Source organism: Rhinolophus hipposideros (genome assembly GCF_964194185.1).
Source record: "Rhinolophus hipposideros genome assembly, chromosome: 13".
NCBI classification, from domain to species: domain Eukaryota; kingdom Metazoa; phylum Chordata; class Mammalia; order Chiroptera; family Rhinolophidae; genus Rhinolophus; species Rhinolophus hipposideros.
The window spans coordinates 1918101-1940740 of record NC_138059.1 but is presented as its reverse complement, the minus strand read 5'-3'; the positions used below and the strand labels follow the sequence as shown (position 1 = coordinate 1940740).

The 22640-nt window shown below is 53.3% G+C and overlaps 1 protein-coding gene across 1 annotated transcript in view; it reads right to left on the bottom strand.

Annotated features, from left to right (window-relative positions):
* SLC45A4 (solute carrier family 45 member 4) overlaps positions 1 to 22640 on the bottom strand; it is a 52181-nt gene that overhangs the window by 18293 nt on the left and 11248 nt on the right. The window contains exons 2-3 of the mRNA XM_081071078.1: positions 18725 to 18830; positions 14864 to 15508 (exon numbers count right to left, since the gene is read on the bottom strand). Coding sequence (XP_080927204.1) covers positions 14864 to 15107 — 244 coding nt within the window. The 5' untranslated portion in view covers positions 15108 to 15508; positions 18725 to 18830. The remainder of the gene's footprint in view (positions 1 to 14863; positions 15509 to 18724; positions 18831 to 22640) is intronic.

Below are 22640 nucleotides of genomic sequence, written 5' to 3'. Positions count from 1 at the left end.
CGGTGGACGCAACGTTTAGAAATGGCACCATCAAACCGACTGAAGGCTCATTCAGCAAATTCCGGCGGATTCGGAGGGTGTTGCTTCTGGTAAAATGAGTGTTCTTCGGCCACTGCCAGCCCTGCACCCCACGCGGGCTCCCCAACAACTTGGTCATGGGGGCTTGGTCCTTTACATAAGGGGAGCCTCAAAAGCCCAGTGGGGTGCACTTCCCGCTGGCTGGCTGGAAAGCAGCCTCCTGCTCCTCGGGTGCCCAGCTGGGGGCGCCTTTCCTCCCTGGGGCGCCTGCAGCCCCCCCGGAGCACGGCTGCTCCCCACCCCAACCACCAAGACAGCCACCCATCCCACAGCTCTTTGAAATGAGGGCTGCAGGAAGCAAACATCTTAGTGATGACGCAGAGCAGTGACTACCTAAGATGCGTAAGCAATTGCTTGGCTCTTGGCTTCAGATTCCGGAAGCTTCCTGAAGAGCAGAAAACATGGGGCCTGTGCAGCTGCTCCTGCCTAAACCCACAGGTCAAGGGCGGTGCAAGTCCCTGCTGCCTCTCACAGCTACACAGCTCGGTAACTTCCAGAGGCCAACAGCCATCCGCGAGGTGCACGTTTTCCTGAGACCCAGGCCTTGGGGGAGAACAGTTCTTCAAAGTCACCACTTCCAGCACCGACTTCCCTATCTGCCACTCCAGGTGTAGACCTGCTCTGGGGTCCCCTAACCCAGCACCCAATCACGCTGGCAGGAGCCCAGGAGTCACTTTCCAGCCCACTGCCCACCAGAGCCAACGCCATCGCCGTCCACACCCCCCACTGTAGACACAAGTGGGGAACCCCTGCTTCCTCGCCTGCAGCCACTCCCTGCGGCCGGGGTCAGCAAGGGGCCGACTTGGAGACGGACTCCCGCGGACGTCCACCTGCAATGCTGTGTGGGACCCACACCAAGCACAACGGACTTCCCGCCTGGACGTCTCTCAGGGGCCACAGCTCCCCTGCGGGGGAGGGAGGGCGGGCAGCGTGTGCCACCCTCCGAGTGACCTGCACGACCCATGACCTCAGGAGGCAAAGGGCAATTCCTACGTCTACTTAAAGTCTGAGCTAGTGTTCTCAGTCTCCACCTTCACTCTGCAGACGTACCTGCCTGCTTTCCTGAAGAACACCCCTCACTTCCACATTTCTAGGCTGAAGGCTGCCTGGCAGAGGCCCCCTAGGCTCACGTGAACGAGTAAGAGGACAGAAGGAAGATGTGCTCTAGCACAGAGCCTTGCTAGGGGTGGGGGACAAACTGTGACAGGTGGCCAAAGAAGTGCCAAGGACACTACCAACCCGGAGCAGTGGACACAGGGCAGGCGTGGCCTCGGCTGGAAAAGGCCCAGAGGCCTCAGCCGGGAGTGGGGTGGGGGTGAGGGGGCAAGTCCAAGTGCAGAGCGGATCATGCTGACACCCGGGCCGAGGACCGGCGACTCCCCCAGGTCACACAGTAACGCAGCGTGGTCAGGACAGGTTGTCCCACCCTCCTGCACAGCCGGCAGGCAGGGCCCCCGGTGCCCCAGGCCCGACGACACAGGAGGCCACGTCCCAGCCCGCGGCACCGGACCAGGTCCAGCTCTGGCCCCCTCCCGGCAGCCGAGAGCGGTTACCCTGCCTGGTGACCGCGGAGCGGGCTCCGTGTACGTCCCTCCTCTAGGTGCTGGCCAGCCCCCCCGAGGACAGAAGCTGTCATTGTCTGTGGTGCCCGATGCAGGACGCCCACCTCCCACGGAAGGTGAAACCCTCGGGCCTGGAGATGCACCAGGAGCCACCGAGGGCTGGGCACGTCCCCGGCGTCTCACCCAGGAACCTGCTGAACCCCAACCGACAGGAACAGGAAACCAGTGGTGAGAGCCGCCTCCTGTGCTCCTCGCCTCTCCCTTCTCCACTTAGCCGAACCGAGTAAGAGGCAGAGGCCGGTGGGCCCGGGTCTAAATCCTGAGTGTCAGTTACAGGGCGCCTGACAAGCACCTCAAACCCTGTGCGCTGTGTCTGCACAGACTGCTTCTGGTTTGGCTGTGGCTCAGTCGTGCTCCGGCGTCACCATCTGGCAGGACAACCGCGAAGAAAAGAAGGATGGATTCATGGTGGCGACTGCGGGGAGGGAGCCAACACCCTCGTTACCCTGCAAGGACGGAAGGGCTGCAGCCCTGCCTCGGGTGGCAGAGGACAGGAAGTGCTCCCAGTCAGGACCCCGGGGCCCCGGGCCAGAACACTCATCCCACAGGCAGCCAGGCTCACCGTCAGGATTTACAGTGACAGAGAAATGGACGCGGGCGGGGCGGGAGTCTACAAGGAATCCAAAGGAAAATGGGCCTTGCTTGGAACTGACGAAACAATGCAACCCCTCCCGTGCTGCCTCCCCCACACTGTACGCCTGAGCAGAGCGGCCACCCTGGGTGGCTCTGGGACTCTTCGCCTCCGTCTGTCCGGCCAAGGTCCACCCAACACACAGGTGTCCGGCGAGTAGCGCTGGGCCTTTCCTCCCGTCCAGCCCTGACTACCTCAAAGGGAAACGCCAAGTTGGAGTTTCCCCCAGTTCCCATTTTGTGATTCGGCTCCATCTAGACTTGTAGATAAAGTATTTCTAACAAAGTTACTTCCATTAGGTTGAGGTTTCTTCAAGTTCCTTTCTGTGATGGTCTCAAAACAGTTTACAAGCTGTAAGATCCGCCCATAGCCACTCTTCATTTAAAAGGGGGCAAACGACCTGTCCTGGCCCTAAGATGAATCCTGTTTACGCTTAGAGGCACTTGTGTCTGTATAAGACTAAACAGCTAATGTTCTCACCCCCTGGGGCATGTTCTGTTGTGGACACACTCTACCCTGTTTCCACAGACGCAGTTCTTCTGTCTTCTCTAATCCACGTGTGTCCATGGTTCATGCTCTGTCACTTTAATTCTGAAAACTGTCATGATCTAGTAAGTCTGGAACCTGCTAGGATGAGACATAGCGCCCGCTTACTATTAACACACTGTTGACGCTTTACCAGTGGTCTATGCGCAATGTTGAAAAAGGGAAGACTGTGTCCCGTCTCTGAGTCACCTCCTTGGAGTAGCACACAGACCTGCTGTGATCGGACCCCCGCCTACCAGGCCAGGTCTCGCACGGGCCTCTGCACGGGCCTTGCGCACGTCTGCCCTGCTGCGCCGGTCACGGCTTCCCTCACGCACCGCCCACACTACCCCACACGCTTCACGCGCTGACCCCCACTCACTCTTCGTACCTACCCGGCCCAGCTCCACCTGCTCAGTGCAGCCTCCCCACTTCCGGCCCCCCTTTTCAGTTGGGTAGCCGCTGTCCTTGGCCACTGACCCCCATGCTTGCCTTCACCAAAGCAGGCAACGCCTGGTATTCTACCCGTCCTTCTCCAGACCACAAACCACAACCTTCACCGCAGGCCAGAAGGAGACCCCGCACAGGCACGCCCCGACGCCACTGCCCAGACAGACAGCCGCCCCCCAGGCCTCCCGACCTAGAGCCCTCGCTCCCTCGCCCTCTCACACCCACCCTTTGGCCCCGAGTCTGCGTCCCCTTCTGGGCCTTGGCTGCTCCAGCTCACCTCCCGCGCCTGGCACGGCACCTGGCGCCAGGCAGGTAGGGCTCAGAGTTCGATGAAAGAATACAGTCACATAACTCCTTGGGAAAAATGACTACAGTTGACATTGCATTGTTTCTAAAATACAATGATCTGAAACGCAAGGAAATTCAGACTTCCCACGCCAAACAAAACAGCCCTGCACAGAAGTTTTCCAGTTACTCTGGTCGAAACTCAGGAGGCCGTGCCCACGTCCTCCCTGAGTCGTGGCTGCCCCTCTGGTGGCTGCTGGCTTCCCACAGTTGGTTTTGACTGTGTTTGGGGGGCACTGCAGGCCCCCAGGCAGGACGACATGTGTCCTGAATTCTCTCCCACTGGACAAGGGCGGGCAGCCTGCCATCTCCCTGCCCGGGCCATGTGTCACTCTTCAGGTTTCCTTAGTCTCTAAGCAGCAGGAAACGCAGTGTTTAGTTGGATATTATGTAAAGCCCAAATATTTTTCTTACATTTTAAAAATTGTGGTAAAATGTCCCTAACGGGACACTGACCGTTGTCAGCATGTTTAAGTGCCCAGTTCCGTGAACTAAGCACATTCACGTCGGGGTGCAGCTGTCACCTTCATCCACCCACAAAACTCGGTCACCTTCCCAAACGGACACTGCCCCATGAAACACTCAGTCCCCCGCCGCAGCCCCTGGCCCCCACCGTCGACCTTCTGTCCATGGACCTGACCGCTCTGGGGACCTCCCACGAGGGGAGTCATGCAGTACTTGCCCTTCGTACCTACATCGTTTCACTAAGACTGACCTCTTAAAGGCCCCTCCAATTTTGGCCATTTACCTTCCCCTCCTTCTCGGCACCTCCAGGCCCGTGGCCCCACAGAGCAGATTGCACTGGGTGCAGCCCTCGCTCTAGGGGGCAGTGGCACTGAGCCCAGCACTCTCTCTACACAGGGAAGGACTGACCGCTGGACAATCGTCCCGTACGTCCCACCTGGGGACATCCTGTGCACCCCAGTCCTACCCCAGGCAGGAGGCTCGCTGAGGGGTATCCACAGCAGGCCCAGTACCCAGGGCGCTGTCGGGAGCAGAGGAGACCTGCGCCTGCCCTTGAGGGCTGAGACCCACTGCCGAAGAGAAGCCACGGGCTGAGCCAAGTGCTAGGAAGGGAAAACCATCCCCAGAGAGCCTTCCGCTACAATCCTCCAGGCTAGTACAGCGCCAGTTTCCAGCCATCTGAGAAGAAGCGTCAGGTAAGGGGCATGGCAAAGGACAGAGGCCACACCTGCTCTGGTTTTCAGCTGGAGAAAATGGAAGAGCCAGAGACAGAATTAAAACCCACACACTACAACCTGTTCTCACCAATGGAACGACCCTCCATGAAGAGAAGAGTACCCCAGTACTGCCCGGGTGGCACTGCACAAGGGCACAGAATTGGACACCCTGGGACTCCCTTGCCCGCTGTGACACCGCGGGTCCTCATGCTGTCCCAGGGGTGGGCCGTGTTCCTTAAAGCCTCCTGCTATGGGGCTGAACGGCCAGCAGGCCTCACCTCAGCTTGGGTAACGGCTGCAAAGTCCCTTGTCAGCCAAGCCATCTGTCGCCTACGCCTGGGCATTGGTGCAGAGTCACCACTCACGCCTCTGCCACGTGCCACTTTCCAGGTCTCCAGCCTCCCTGAGCTGTCACTTCAGGCCAGCAGGGCCACATGGTTCTTTGAAACATCCCTAAACGACGCAGCTTCCGTCCTACCCCAGCCGCCACGTGCAAACCAGGGTGCCCACAGCTGAGCTGAAGCAGAGTCCAGGCCAGCACGATCCCTGCCACCAGCACTGGGGGACCTGGGGTGACTCACCCCACGTCTCTGGGCTCAGCTGCCTGGGCCATGAGGCGAGGGGGACGCCAGGCCCACGCAGCATTACAAATGTTTGCTGTGACAATGTGGCCACGTGAAACGGCAGGCATGCCTTTGGAATTCTTCCTGCACAAAGAACACGGAGCAGCTAGCTGCTGGGCCTGCTTTTTCAAAGCAGGAAAACCAACCGAGAGTGCTGCCGGCACAGGGTTGTTGGGTTGCCAGAACCTTCAGACCACACAGAACAGATCTCACCGGACCCTTTTCAATGTGCCGTTCCACAAGGGGAGTTCCTGCAAAGACCGCAGGTGGACGTGAAATGCAGAAGGCTACTAGGAAAATAAAATAACCGGCTACCTCCCAGGCAGGGGGCGTTAAATAACATCGCCAACAGCTGCTGCTGAGTTTTAAACGCACCTGTTGGAAGTTCCACGTTGGAAAACGAAAGGTGAGCGGACCTCACAGCAGGTCACCTGTTTGGCAACATGTGTGCAAACTTGGGAGGGCGCAGACGTACACGTGCTCAGCGAGGACACCTCGAGAGCCCCTTTAAGCACATGTCTACACACCCGACGTGCAGTAATGAGACTCATCTTCAGATGGGATGTAGCTGGCTACTTCTCAACTCTCGGCAACGAGCTGTGTTCACAGGCGCTGCCCTGCGGGTTTCAAACACTCCACAAGGAGTCAGCTGCGTGAGAGGGCAGACGGCTTAGAGTCGGGGCCGGGTTCCTACGAGGGCTGGGCTGTCACCCTGAGCTCCTAGGCAGGCCCAGGGCTGAGTCTGGCTTTCCGAGGGGTACAGACGACTTGGTGCCAGGCTGCTGGCTGGCTCACGTCCCACTGCTGCTCCTGCTGCACCAGGCTCTGCCGCCAGTGCGCCTGCATAATCCAGGGAATGGAGGAAAACAACCAGCACTTAAGGCTTTTAAACTTCTAAAGTTCTCCTTAACGCAGGCTTTTAAAGGGCAGGCTTTTCCCACAGAAGAAAAGGTGATCTTCAGGTCCCACCAAATCACATCCTAGGAGCCTGATTCTCGTTAAGCTATGTGGAAAATGGAAATGTCGGGTGCTTTTATTAAATAGACATATACATGACGAACAAGTTTCCCCTACCTCCTGAATGAGACAGACCACATGAAACCTGGCTTTTCCTACAAATAAACCCTCCTCACTCTTCACTCTTGGATGCCTCAGCGGTCACGACTGGCGGCAAGCAGGAGAGGAATTGGGGTCCTCGGGTTAGCCCAGCTCATTAGGCAGACCGAGAGGCAGGAGGACATCCTTTCTTCTTCAAGTGACGTTCCCTTTCCCCCATGGCTACTTCCGGAACCAAGAGGAAAACACCAAGTGTGTGTGGCCGGGGAGCCCAGGCTTCCCCCTGTCCAGGGCAAAGGCTACATGGAAACAGACGTCGCCAGCAGGCAACAAGCCCAGGCAGGTCTGCTCCAGGGGCTGGGACAGGCTGCTGCCAGACATTCAAGACGGACCCCGCGTTCCCAGCTGGTTCTCACTCTGAGACACCCGCTTCATCAGCTGCTCGCGGTCCCGCGCGCACACACGCGCGCACACACCTGCCGGCCCCTGTATTCAGTCACACCCACCACCTCTTCCTCTGCCACCTGACAGCCGTCTTTCCTCCTCTGACTTTCCAGCAGCAAGAACCCCACTGGCTTGTAGGCTCGAGGCTCCTTCCAGAAAAGAGGAGAGCGTGCGGAACCACGAGACCTGAATTCGAGTTCCAACCTGGCCAGGAGGGAGGGAGACACCTTTCCCTGGGGGCAGGAGAGCCCCGCAGCGTCCCTGAGCACCAGGAGCATAGACTCCATGGGACAGAAACACAAACACTGCCTGGTTCAGAAGGTCTCGATTTGAACTGGCACCAAATGTTTTCACCTCTTTAGGAAAAGGGTGACGACTGAACTCCCTGTGGGAGAGCCCCTCAGCTCCAGGGTCTGAGGGAGAAGCCAGACGGTTGGGCAGGCCCAGACCCCGTCTTTTACTCTCCTTCACAGATGCTGTGCAAACGGTCCGGCCTCCTCATCCCCAGGGCACAGAAACAGACAAATCCTGCCAAGTCTGTCACCACATGTGTAGTTTGCGGGGATTGCAGGAGACAACTTGCAAGCAAAACTAAAAACCCCAAATTCAAGTTGACTGTGAAAGAAACATAAACCAGCACAACTAGCAATGACAAGTTAGAATGTGATCGAAAAACCCAGATTCTTCTAAATAATGCAACTAATGTGACAAACAAAATTAACGAATAGAACAAAATAAATACTGGAATCATTATTATTCTGCCACTGGAAAGGTGTCTCCCTTCCACCTGGCCAGGCTGGAATTCAGGTCTCGTGGTTCCGCACACTCTCCTCTTTTCCGGCCGGCCCAGCTGCTTCCACACATCATGAGGAACGGGCTGGGCTGCTGCTTATGATACGTCCACATGATCTCCCTAAAAAGGACGTTTAGATCAAGAAAAACACAGTTGCAAATAACAATGTAGGGCCCGGCACTGAGAACACCACACTGCCCCATACCCGGCTTGGCAAAAGAACTTAGATCCTCACGAGGACACCACTGACCTGGTCTGTCACCCGCTGGAGCTCCACAGCACGAGTGCCCCAGGTAACAGGCACTCGGCTCAGTTTAGGCTCCCTCACTTGCTGGTGAGTTTAGTCACTCCCCCCTGGCTCCTGGGACAGCTGGCGACAGAGCACGTGAGGTGGCCTCCCGAGGTGGCCTTCTGCGAGGCCGTGCCCAGTGTCCCCACCCATCTCCCCTGGGCTGCGTTCACACAGGCGGACAGCACAGAAAGCTGAATCTTCACTGAAATACGGACTCCAGCTGTCATCACTTCATGCACTGTAAACACTGCCACAAAGCTGGAGCGGACATGGTGGGCTGCCAGGGTCCCAGGCCAGGTTATGTGACATGATGGAAGTTCAAAGCCAAGCGAGTCCACTCTGAGAGGAAGCACCAAACCCCCGCCAAACACTTCTGGCCAGCTTTCAGAAGAAGCCACGTAGTACATCGTGACACGTTCAATTACGAAACGAATTATTCCAACCAAGTAGAAAATACAGATGAAGAAAGGGTCACTACTCTTCAGTAAGCCACAGAACTACCGTGTCAGCCCTCAGAGCCCGCGTCCGGGGTACTGGCGACAGTGTGAGCTGCGTAGGGTGTGCCCACGGCTGGGGACAGCCCCAGGGGGTGGGGGCCACCTCCAGCGGTGATGGTGAGGCTCGGCAGACGGGCGACACTGGCCGGTGGGCAGCTCTGCTGTCCCTTTGCTAGGAACTCCATGGCTCACTCGTCACCGTCTCCAATCCAAGACCACATGTCCTTCACTCCTGACTCTGGCCAGTGTTTCACCTCCTGGGGAGATTGCAGAGCTCCCCCCATGTTCACCAACACTGCGTTCACCAGACACGGTCGGTGGAGAACCAGCAGGGGAGGCGACAAGCTCTCCCACCTAACTGGGTTGTTGGGACCACAATAAAAGCTGCTCCAGGCATCGAGATTATTGCCACCGGGGCCCCACACACTTAGGCATCTCCTAGACCTTTTCCCCTTCCATCCTCCCTGCTGGGCGGCTGTGGGGTGGCAGGACATCTCCCTGCTCTGTGTCCCCAAACGCCAGCCCTGTATCACTAGTTCCCCCAACGCAGCTGACCTCGAATGCCAGATGGAGGGGCCAAACTCAGGTTAGAGACCCCTGTGGAGGGCTCTGCATAGCACACCGCCCACCGGCCAGCGCCAGCAGAGGACAGACGGCTTCTATGCAAATAAACGGACGGCTTTAGGACTACAAAGCCAGAAGCACGGTAACGGCAAATCCTACTGCTTGCTTCCCCTGTCAGGAAACAGAACAGCTTGCCACCAAGTACGCGGAGACCCACACACGCATCTCCTTCCCCAGCAGCTCCACTCGGGGGGCTCCAGGAGGTGGGGCCCCGCGCACGCGCGGCCACGAGAGCGTCCACTCTTGGACAAGGAGCTGGTGAGCAGCACAGGCTTTTGAAGGTTATCTTCCCTGACCAACTGCAGTGTCACGGCGCCTCCTACACGCGGGCCGAGCCGAGGACGTGCCACGCCCGGGGCCGAGGCGGCACCCAAGAAGAAATCAGATCTCCGGGCTGTGACAAGAGCACGGGGACGTATTGGGTGTCTAAGACGCCAACCTCCCCTTCATCAACAAGTCATCCGTTCATTCGTCCCTTCTGCAAAGACCAAGTGAGCCTCCCGCAGGAGTCCGGCCGCGAGTGATGGGCCACAAGCAGAAGGGACTTGGCCACAAGGGGCACTGCACCGCGTCTGGGGACACGCTGGGGGCCAGTCAGGGGGCCACTTGCTGCACGTTAACAACAGAAGCCGACACACTGACTCCTATCAGTCAGCACACCCACAATCAATGGTGCCAGTTTAACACTTCAGTAAACTGGCCAAGACGAACGGTCACGTGCAAATTCTCTGAGTCGGCTGCTCCTGGCTTACAAACTTTTCTACTAATGTCTGTGACAGCAGAGTTCAAACTTACTTCCCCCAGTTTTCAGCTTTTTCAGCTGATTTTCAAGTAACATCCGTTTTCAGCTGATTTTCAGTGGGAAATGTTTCTTTGGGGCATCAACCTTCCCGAAGGGAAAGGGCAGACTTGTTATTGTTTGAGGATACAATTGTAATGTCAGGCGGTTAGAAGTTTCTTCTAAAGCACTTCCCCACCGTCCCCTAACATGATGACTACGCAGGTGATAGGGAAATAGAGACACTCCAACTACAAAGGGGGAAACAGCTACCTACTGCTGTGTGACAAATCACGTGCCCCGTGGAGGCGGCGCAGGCCGCGGGCCCAGCCGTGTGAGGCGGTCTGGCTCGGGTCTCTCCCAGGGCTCAGCCAGGCAAGCCTGCTGCCGCGCTCATTCACCTGAGGGACGAAGGACTCGGTTTTTCGCAGACTCCCAGACGGAGAGCCTCAGGTCCCCACGGCTGCTGGCTGGAGGCCCCCTCAATTTCTAGCCCCAAGGGTCTCCCCAAGGTGGCAGCTTGATTATTCAAAGTGTATAAGCCAAGAGGGCAAAAGAGAGCCTCTGGACCAGATGACGCTGTGCTTTTGTAACCTAGTTATGAAGTGACATCCTCTCACTGGTGACACAGTCTGTTGGTTCAAAGAAAATTCTCAAGAAGAGGGGATCCCACAGGCCATGAAAACCAGGTGGTGGGAACACTGGGGACCATCTCAGAGGCCGCTGGCCACAGCAGGTCCCCACTGTCTCTGGGATTCCACTTATCCTCCTCCCTGACCCCTCTGTGTAACAGCAATTTTATTTATTAGAAATGAGAAATCTAAAAAACAGTGTTCTAAGCTGGACTATAAGAAACTAGAAAAAGAGTAAATTAAAATCAAAGTAGGCAGAAGAAAAATATGAAAAGCATAAGTTAACGAAACAGGAAACGGACAAACAATAGAGAAATCAATGAAACAAAAAACGAGTCTTGGAAAAGATGGATAAAATTGATAAATGTTTACCCAGACTGATAAAGGAGTAAAGAGGTGAGGCAAATGACCAGCATCAGAAAAGATCTTAGAGACAAATCTTATAGACATCAAAAGCTACTAGAAATAATAAGCAGGTTTAGCAAGATTACTAGGTCAATACATACAAATATTTTTATATTTCCATATATAGTGATTTACAATCAGAAATTAAAGTCAAAACAGTATAATAGCATAATACAATTTAACACTTAGAGATAAACTTAAAATCTGTGTGAGACCTGTATTCTGAAAATCACAAAACATTCCTAGGAGCAATTAAAGACCTAAATGTACGGAGAAAACATACCCTGTTTTATCACCTGGAGGATTCAACATTAAAATGTCAATTCTCTCAAAACTAATCCGTAGGTGCAATGCAATCCCAATAAAAATCTAGCAGGCTTTTTTGGTAGAAATTGAAGCACTAATTATAAGCTTTCTATGAAAATGTGAAGGACCTAAAATAGCCAAAACAAGTTTTAAAAAGTACAACAAAGTCAGAGACCCTACATTTCCTAATTTTAAGATGAAAAATAAAACTACAGTAATTGGGGCGGCCGGTCAGCTCGGGCGGTTAGAGTTTGGTGCAGGCAGCACCAAGGTTGCTGGTTCGATCCCCACATGGGCCACTGTGAGCTGCGCCCTCCTTAAAAAAAAAAAGATACAGTAATTAAGCCATTGCGGTACTGAGGACAGGATGACTAGAACAGTCTAGAAACAGACTCACATATAGGGGGTCAGTTAATCATCAACAACGATGCCATGGAATTCAATGGGAAAGGACGGTCTTTTTACAAGTGGCACTGGAACAACTGGATTTCTGTATGCCACAGGGCGGGGAGAACCTTCAACTCTTACTGTACACAAAAATTCAAAATGTGCACAGACCGAAATGTGAGAGCTACAACTATAAAACACGTAGAAGAAAACATTAAGAGAAAATTATTATGACCCTGGGTCAGGCAAAGCTTTCTTAGTGAAAACAAAAAAGAATAAAAGAAAAAAAAATGACATGCTAGATTTCATCTACATTTAAAACTTTTGATGTTAACATACCACTAAGATAATGAAAGAGAAATCAGACTGGGGTAAAACACTTGCAAACATATATCTGATAAAGGACTTTTCTCAAGAATACACAAAGAAATCTTGCAACAGTAAGAAAAACAATCTAATCAAAATATCAGCAAAAAATCTGAAACACACTTCCCCTAAGAAGATATCTGAGGCCCAGAAAGCACATGAAGAGATGTTAACACCAGTACAGGTGTCCCTTGGTGCCCATGGGGAGTGGTTCCAGGACCCTCCCCACCCCCGCCGGGTACCAAAATCCCAGGACGCTTTCCAGTCCCTTAGTGGGCCCTCAGTGACATGGAGGGCCCACTGTATTCATTAGGGAAACGCAAGTGTGCCGAGGACGTGAAGACACGGGCTCACAAACTACTGGAGGAAACGAACGGCCTCTTGTTATAAAAGGAAACCTCACTGAGCACACGACCCAGCAGTCCCAATGCCAGGCCTCTAACTCACGAGAAACAGAACTTGTCCACACAAAGACCTGTGGGTGACTGCCCCCAGCAGCTTTATTTACAGCAGCCCCCAAAGGCCCGTCAGCTGAGGAATGGGTAGGCAAAGGGGGCTACGAGTCAGCATTAAACCCGAATGAAGGACTGGCTCCTGTAGTGCGCGGGCAGCTCCATCACGACAGCCAGGTCAGGGTCAGACCACATACTGGGGATTCCGCTGCTACAAACTCCCGGAAAGGCCACTGTGACAGGGGCAGATTAGTGATGGCTGCTGGGGGACGGGGGGCGGCGTAGACTGATGTGAGAGGCCACTAGGGAGCCTTCTGGGGGATGAAAATGTACCTGGTCTCGACTGTGGACACACCTGTGGACATCTAACCCAGCGGCTCAAACTGTCCACTGAGAGTGGGAAATGTTACGTTTCAGCTTCAATCATTATTAATATACCAAATCAATCCAACAGCAGACACTGCACCTCTGGGTTTGGCAGACAGCTTCTTAAAGAAACTCCAACTCAATCAGACAAAATTTTGATCACTATGTTGCCCTTTTGAGTGTAATTAAAGACCAACTCTGAAAAATAAGTCGGGCTATTGTCTGGACTCCATCGAAGCACATCTAAGAACAATTTTCATTAAGTGCCATTCCATGAACCTACAAAAAACACCCTCTATTCAGATAGAGTCCTGCTCTCAGCCTGAACATGACCTGTGTAATGTTTAGGGTCAACAATAGATCCCTTCATCCCCGTCAGGTCGGCGGCCACAGCCACACCTATTTATTACAATGCTCCCATTTTGAGTCATTTCTGGAAGTTTACATGGAACAGACATCCCACAACTTTCAAAAGCTACCTTTAATCTGTAGCATATGTATTATACAGTGAAATACATAATATGTGTTATCCCAGATTATGGAAAACCTATGCAAGTCATAAGTAATACATTAAATACTCAAGACCAAACAATGAAATGTACTGTGCAGTATGGAAACTGAGACGCATAACCCCAGAAGTGTAAACTTCCACGGAGCTGTGGGAGTGCTGGGGTTTAAGCCATAATGCACGGAACCCATCACCAAATTTGGGAGTAACAGTCGCCCTGGAGCGCTGGCATACAGTGGGCACTCATGAACGTGAGAATAAACCCGGAGGATAAAAGCAGAGCTGAAAGGACGGGAGGGAGACCTGTACCTCCTCGACTCTCAGAAAAAGGTCCTGACCGTCCTCAGGACAACACTTTTAAAGGTGAAAAATAAATAAAACACGTGGGATGGATTACAGAGGGAAAAGCATGTTTACACACAGCAACCTAAACGCTGAGAGCGCTATGCGTGCTGCTTTACTAAAGTGTTACCTGACGAGACGCACGGCGGGTACAGTGAGTATGCACTTAAAATAATCACGGTACAAGCGATATTTCTACACACGGGCTACCAAGGTAACGGGAGGTCAGCCTGTGCGCTGACGGCCCGGGGCCACTGCCCACTCACAGCACTGCAGGCTGCAGACGCTTACACTTACCTAACTGAGCCGCACAGGGGGCTGAGTTACGGCTCACGGAATAGTTTACTAAGGTTGGAGAAAAACATGTCTACCACCAACAAAATAAGCAGGTTTTTAAAAATATTTTACCAAGCACCCTGTGAAACTCTAGAATGAAACTAAGCTTTTAAATAGCTTGGCCCCTTCCCCAAGTCTCCAAGAAGTTGGAAAACTACAGGTTTTGGAACTCCTTTAGACAATGAACGAAACACTGACAAAACGCTCCAGGCCGGAGGCCCCCGCAGTCTGGAAGGAACAGCAGCAGCAGCTCTTCCGCACGACACTTGTGCTGCTGCCCTCGGTGTGACCGAATCCAGCATCTCTGGAAATGCCCATCAGTCGGCCACCTAAGGGCCACCGTAAACTCAAACGTGGGTCAGCAGTGACCATGACAGGAAGAAGGTAACAGAACAGCACGATTCATGGCTTCCCACCGCCAGGCACTGCTCCAAGGGCTGGCCTCTGCCTGACGGGCTGGTCTGTGTTGACCCTCACCTTCCAGAGCAGGGACTGGAGCCACAGGCAAGGAGGGTCCCTGGCTCGCCCAGGATATCACCACTGGTGGCCGCATCCAGGAGGGCTGGGGAAGGGCGATGGGTACCTCAGGAGATGGCACCGCCCAGTGGGAACTGACCCGTGTCCACTGCACTCACCCAAACCCCTAATTTTGCATCAATACCCAAGGACCACCCCCGCCACTGGCCCAGGAGAAGCAGTCAGAGCAGGATGAAGGCAGAAAAGCCCAGGACGCGCGTCCCCAGGGCGCCCGAGGACACTTGAGCCCAGGTGACGGACACACCCTGCGTGCCGGGCTTGCTCAGAGCAGGGGCGGCCGCACTCACCGATCTGCAGCAGGATTGGTGTGACCAGGGCCGTCTCCATGGCATAACAGAACTCACGGCCAAACATCACGGCCCCGTGCATGACCCACAGGCGCACGGGAATCCGGTCGATGGAGCCCTCGCTGGTAGTCTCGTCGCGCGGCTCTGGCTCCGAGCTCCCGGGCTTCTGCAGGTCCGGCAGGGGTACAGGCAGCTCCTGAACTTGCATAGATTCCGGGTCAGCATTCTGCGGAGCCATTCTCATCACCACCAAAAATATATGTGTGTGTGTGTATATGTACTCTAACTATATAAATAATACTATCATATATCTTTAAGGATAAATTAAGACGTCTTCTCTCTGCCTCCGCTGCGGTCCGCGGCAAGTAAAACTTATATTCCTCTTTGTACAAACAGGTGGCTCGCAACGTCTCACAATCGCATGCAACTCGCAGCAAAACAGAACGATATTTGGTTGGATTTTAAACATATGGCTTGCTGGTTTACTGTGAATTAGAGTTAAAAATCCATAATTGCCATTCAGTTAATACCAGTTTCATCATTATGACTGAAGAAGTGCTGAAGTTATTTCTCTTGCTACAGAGAGGTGGGAAGATGACACAAAAAGGTGGTCCACCGTTGCTCCCCATCGAGCGACTGGCTGATCTGCAAAAGAGGAAAACCACCCTGCAGTCAGCGGGGGCCCCTGTGGCTGCCACCCACAGACCTCTGACCACTCAGTCCTCTGGGCACTCTGTGAGGAAAAAAACAAAACTGCCCTAGCCTCTAGAGAAAACCACCTTTTCTTACATGGCATTTCATCCTCGGGGTAGGACTGACACGGGGACGACGGGGAAGCCGGATGAGAGGAAGCAGCTGGGCAGAGGAGGAGCTCGGAGTTTCATCTTCACAGGAACAGTCCCCACCCAGCTCAGGGGACCAGGGACCTGTGGTGTGGGAGCCCCGAGCAGGGAGGCGTGAGGCCACAGATGACACGTTGGGGACCAAGGTGGAGGGGCTGGGGGACGCAGAGACACTGAAAAACCAAAGGAGATGCTGCCGGGGGGGGGGGGGGTCGGCCAGCGTGGGGGCGCTCATCACCTGACTGGGGAAGTGGCGTGGGCTGGCTCTAGGGTGGCCCTTGGCCTTCTGGGTTACACAGCCTTCCGATAACAATGAAAGTTATAGCCCTATCCTGGAAAAACACGTGCACCTGTGCCAAGCTCTGAATATCGGGTCTAGGGGCACAGACTCCCAGACTGCACACAACAGGCCCGGGGCTTGGGGGGGATCTGTCCCCAGTCCTACGCGTCCACCGTTCTGGACGAACACACCACAATAAAGAGTCAGCTGCCTGGGATCTAACTAGAATTGTCCCCTTGGAGAGGTTTGAGGAAAATGAGGTCCAACTGCCCCATGCCAGGCAAGACAGGGACCTTCCGGATGGGCCGCCAGACACGGGGCCCCATTCAGTCTGAAGTGCATTAAAACAGGTGACCGTGAAGTCACACAAAATGGTGTTTGCGTCCTAAGACCACTAAAGTGGGTCTTTACCAAAAATGTTCAACTGGTTTAAAAAGAAACTACTTCTAATTAATATTCACTCAACCCAAGATGACCTTAATCAGCTCCTTCTCCCCAGAAGGAACCAGAGACGGCCTTCACTCAGTCCACTTGGGGATCCCTGGAGGTGATGGCAGGACCCCAGCTTGGCTGCTGGGGGTAAAGCTAGAGCTGCTCTGCGCTCGGGGCACCTGCTCCCCACCTGGGGTTCCTCTCTTACGGTGACACTTCCTTGGGAATCACAGGTCCAAGCAGTCCGACCTGGGTGTTTGGAAAATCCCCCCAATGTTCCCACCAGTCCCCACGATGGCCCTTACTTGGGATTCCTGTCAAACTTCCCATGTCCTTTACCATATAATTACTATCTCAGTTTAAACCAGTGTTTCCGAACAGTCACCCTCCTACAATCTTTTTAAAAACGTTACTGTGAAACTATTTCTAACACACACTAAGTAACCGGCCTACTCCATCCTCACCCTTCAAGGTGATTCCTATCCTGGGACAGCACAACACCACCTGCCTTTCTGTCAATCTCACACCAAAACTGGGTCAACGATTTGAAATGCCTCTTGTCACCAGACAAGATGGACCATTTTTATGGGAAGAAAATATATCCAGATAGGTTTTTAAAAGCCTAAGTTGGCTTTTGGCAGGAACGCTAGTAATTAGTTTTCTAAGGAATTCTAATGACTTAATTATAACCACCGGCCGCTGCAGTTCTCTCCCACCGCCCGACCCGCCGCTGTACCCATCTGAGACTCAGGCCTGAAATAATAAAGCCGTCGTTTCGGCAGCAGCGAAGCACTAGGCAATAACATTCTGTAGTAAGTATGCTCGCGTTGTGCCAGGCGATGGTTCCCCTCCAGGGGCAGTTCTGCACCCCCGGGACACAGGGCAATGTCTGGGGACCTTTGGTTGTCACTCTCGGGTGGGGGTGCTACTGCACCCCGCGAGTGGAGGCCAGGGACAGTGCTCAGCGTCCTAAGTGCACAGGACGCCGCTCAGCAGAGGATGACCCAGCCCAAACGTCACTGTGACAAAACTGGGAAGCTGTTCTAGGTTACTGTTAACGAGAAAGAAGTTTTCTTTAAAAACGCTAAAACCCTCGACTATTACACTTTGAATCAACTAGACCAGACGCTGCAAACTAACTTCACTAGCACTTTGTTCTACTCAGTCTTTGCTCAAAGCAGAACAGGAAAGTGCAGATGAGCTCAAGCCACACGCTCCCCGAGAATGAGGAGGTGGTCTCCAAGGCCGGGTTTGTAAGAGGAAAAGGGGTCCACATAGTGGCATTTTTGGTGGCTTATTTCCAAAGAGTGAGAACCGCTGAGAAGGCCCCCACAGCAGCATGGCCGCCCGCGTCACTCAGACTCGGGCTCGGTTCCATCCAGTGGCAGGTCTGAGCAGTCAGCCCGAGCCGTGAGCAGGACTTCACTGTCTTTCCTGGAAAAGCCGAGGCGAGTACAGAACTGGACACGTAGGGAGGGAAGCCACATGTTGACAGAACTATCAGACCCCCTCCAAAACAGACAGTGACGCTTCAGTGTGTGGGGTTCCCTATCAAACATCTGAAAATGCTCCAAGATTGGCTCTCAAAAGACAAGGTGAAGAGGAAGGAGACGAGCAGTGGCCTTCTCGAGGAGCAGGAGTCTCTGATCATGTTGCCTCCCGCACGGTCGGGGGGCGGGGGCAGCTACCGAGCAGGTGGTCACAGCCACCTCACCGGCGAGCAGGGTCTGCTGCATACGGAGAGTCCTCCCGAGTCAGCTGATGGCCCAGGACGCTGCGTCCAGACACACACACACACGGTCCTCTCAAAGAGGGGCGTCTGCCAGGGGCTGCGACAGGGCTGTGGTGTGCTGGGGACTCAGTCTGAGGGCTCGTTCCTGTCCTGACGCTGTTTCTGGGTGGCAGAGAGCAGGACTCACCCTTGAGAGCAGGAGGCCTGCAATCCATCACTAAGTTCTTCCCTGCCCGTTGCCTCTCCCACCTTCACTGCAACCACACTGAGTCCCGGAAGACGCTTCTCAAGGCCGAGCCCTCCCTGTTGGAACGACTCCCCCTTGTCAAAGGCTCTCACAGCCCCTGTCCTCGGGTCACACAGCCCTGCCCAGGCCGGGGGAAGCTCCAGGGGAGACCCCATCCCCCAGCCGTCTTCTGTTCTCACACCCCCACTGAGGTGTGAGAACACGGCAGGAGTTCTCCCACGGCAGGAGCCCAGGAAGGTGACTGAATGAATGAACGAATGAATGCTGACACCAGAGTCGGGCCTGCCCCAGTTGTCATGAAATGGCAGGAGTGGAGTGTGGGGTTTACCTGTTAGTCAAGAAGTCTAGGCATTAACACAGCTGGCTTCCCTCCGTCAAGCAGTGCAAAGGCAGTGGCACAGGGGGCAGGTTTTACACGGGGACTCCACTGTCATCTATATTGATGGAAACGACAGATGACGTTAGCATCTCCGCTCACGCGGGTTTTACGCGGCCGTGAGTGGGTTCCAAGTTTACCACTTATTCCTATAGTACTCGCAAGCTAGGGTGGGAACACCACACAAGGTAGCAGATTCCCAAGAGCAAGCTGAGCTGTTTGAAAGCGCTGAGGCAACTTTCCGAACAGCACTTTTAAATACTGACAGATAGGTGGGCACCTGGCACATCACACCCCCCTGCTCGCCAGCAGGCACCATCTGGCAAAGCCATTGTGACGACACGCTCCTTTTCTGCAAAGCCCTGGGGATTTCATACACATTTTAGGGGTGCCACAAAACCATTAAAAAACCTAGCTTAAGCATCAGACACTTAGAAATAAGGGTCATAGCACCGTAGAGGAGTGAGTATGGGTGCTGGGAAGAAGAGAAGAGAAGGCCACAGTCCTCTGGCCCAGGCACTGGCCATCCTGAAAAGGGAGCTGGAGCAGTGAAGGTCAGTGCCAGGAGAGCCAGCGCAGACATTTCTGTTAGAAAGCCACAGCCGAACGCTAGGTCCTGGGTCCACATCCCAGCGGAAACGGACCAGTTCTGACGTTTGAGAACAGAAGTACGGTCCATACGGATGCCGGTTGGGCCATGCACACGGGCTGCAGGACGTTCACGCTGGCCCTTCATTCCCAGCGAAACTCTAGTGGATACATTTCCGACTCTCGTGTGTGGCGTGAGGCCAGGAGCCACTGCCCTCTTTTCCCCTTGGCCAGCCCGCTCTCGGTGTGATTTCTTTGTAAGTCCATCCCCAGCACTGTGAGATTCTCCACCATCATACAGCAAACTTCCATGTGTCCTTGGGTCTGTTTCCCAACTTCCTGTTGTTCTGCTAGTGTGCTGTCCGCCCAGGTCCCACACCAGCCCGCCGGGAGGAAAAAGGCGGTCAGTGTGTTGGCATCTCTGCCCAGCAGGCCCTCCCACAGCTCCCTTTCCCAGCCTTTCCGACTTCTTCTTGCGTGTTCATTTGTAAGAACTTTTATGAGGACATAAACTTTAAGAGCTTGACTAGCTCCAGGATGGGGGGTGAAAAGCTTTGTTGATCTTTTTACTGAGATTCCACTGACTTTATAAATCAGCTGAGCGGGAACTGCCATGGGCTGTGGGCTGTGGGGTCACCCTGTCCTGGGGGGCCATCTCTCCACGTGTCGGACCCCACCCAGTGCCCTCCCGGTGACTGTCAAAGTCCTTCTACAGGTTTTGCTCATTTCTTAAGCTTCTCCCGAATTATTTTATCTTTTCGGTGCCATTGTGGACGAGATGATCTCTTCCCTTGTATCTTCCAACATGAAGGTTAGTAAGTGTTTACTTACTCAGATATAATTTACATGCAGTGAGAACATGTCATTCAATCAGTTTTCACAAATGTATATTAAGACAGCATTTCTAATACCCTGGAAAGTCCCCATGTGTCCCTTCCCACCCAGTTAAGGCTACTGATCTTTCTAATTTAATTTGATAACCTAACTCCTAATTGTCTGAGAATGGATAAAAGACTATAATCAATATAACACCAACTCTACTAACCATTACCAAAATATGACTAGTCCCTCATCGAGCTTCACGGAGAATTACGTCCCATGGCCCAGAGGTACACTGTTTGGAACTGGATCATTCACCTCATCCGAGCCTGATCTCGGGATCCCCCTCTCAGTCTGAATTTAAACTAAGCCACAATATTTGTTCAGAGACACACGACGACCCATGGCTACACCTTTCCTGGGCACAAAGACTCTGAAAAAGAGTTTGAAATCCTTCCCTTCATAGCCCCCCCCCCACTTTCTCTATTTCTATGTCCCCTTCCCACTTGGGAAGAGAAGGGAGAAGGAGGGGAGGGAAAAGGAGGACGGAGGGGCAGAGGCTTTGAGAAGGAAAGGAGGCAGCACCCAGGGGTGGGGCCTAGCCAAGGGCCTGGGTGCAGTCCACGTCATCACATTTAGAGGAACAATCGGACACCGTAAAACCAAGTTTACTGCCCATAAAATGATATCCAGGAAGTAATCTTATTATAGCATGCAAATTGTTTTCTGTAAGGAAATCATGTTACATAAAAGCTGGAGCATTAACCGTAATATCTGAAAACATTAAAATGTTTTCTTCTAAAGTGCCACATTTAAAATGCCCGAGCTCAAGCACGACCACACACTGAAGCAACTTAAGACAGATCAGACTGCTTCTCCTGGAAGCTCAGGCCATGTTGTATTCCCGAGAGCCTCCTCTCGAGCTGGTGTTGAAAAGTGTGCAGAAGTTGAAGTTGTGACCTATTCCAGTATCTTCTGGTCAAAAGACCAGGGAAACTTTTAGGACAGGCTTCCGCAGGGCAGGGGCTTCCCTCTGCAGCCTGCCCCAGCGACTGACAAGTGACAACTCAGTGACAACAATTTGCTTACGATTTGCAGATGCTCTTAGACAAGTGAAACGACAATTGTTCCAATCAACAACTTCCTCTATTGTCCTGTTTCTAATTTCCGGGTAACAGATGCCAAAACACGTGACTTCCTACAATTCGCTGTGTGGAAAAGCAGGCTGTGAATGGAATGTCATCAAAGAGGTGACTGCAGAGTCCTGCGCGCCATGCGCCCCAAGCTTCAGGGCAAATCTGAGATTCTACCTGAGTCCCAATGCTCGATGATAACCCAATGACAACACTCAGCGACCAGTGCCTCCTGGAAGGTGGCGGGCGGCATTCTGACGTATGCATGGGCTGCGCCCCCCGCCGCGTGTACACCCACATGCATGCCAGCGGGGTCCGGGCACCGCCGACGTGTGGGAAATGCTTACAGGGTCTGGTTTGTGGCAACGGAGGTTGATTTTATTTTGCACCCCTACCGTTTCAAGCAGGCACCCCCACCCTCGAAAAATCCACTACAACCACTAACATTTTTCTAAAACATCATCAACTATTAGCTGCTAATATTCACTGCTAACCCTCTCTACCATTTACTAGCACAGACCTCTCCATTACCAGCGACATGCTGCTCTCACGTGACCGTGGCAGATGACACACAAGCCAGGGCACCAGGTGATACACAAGGTCAGCCTCTGGACCAAGACTGTAAAAAGGCGGAACAGAGAATCAAGCAAGTTCAAAGTACCCTTGATAAGAATGAAAATAGCATTCAGGCAAATGTTTACAAGGTTATTTCCTGAAATCACGTCAGACATTCCACTGCTGACCCACCTAAAATCATGTGTCAAGAGAACGACAGGATGAGCCACACACTGGGAGAAATATGTGAAAAAGACACACCTGATAAAGGACTGTTCTCCGAAATAAAACTTAAAACAATAAGAAAATAAACAGCTCGATTTAAAAATGGGCAAAAAACTTGGACACTTCACCACAGATAAACAGATGGATGGTAGACAGCATATGAAATGATGTGAAGGGAAATACAAATTACAACAATGAGCCACGACCCTCCTGGTAGAACGGCCAAAATCTGAACACCGACACCACCAAGTGCTTGCAGGACGTGGAGCCCCAGGAACCCCCATTCACTGCTGGTGGGAACGCACGTGGTGCCGCCACCTTGGAAGGCAGCTTGGCGGGTCCTTGCAAAACTAAACGTGGTCTCACCATACGATCAGCAGTCGTGCTCCTTGATGTTTACCCAAAGGAGTGGAAACGTATGGTCACACAAAACCTGCACATGGACGCTTAAGCAGCTTTACTCATAACTGAGAAAACTGGAAGCCGTCAAGATGTCCTTCAGGAGGTGAGTGGATAAACTGTGGTCCATCCGTCCACACACTGGAATA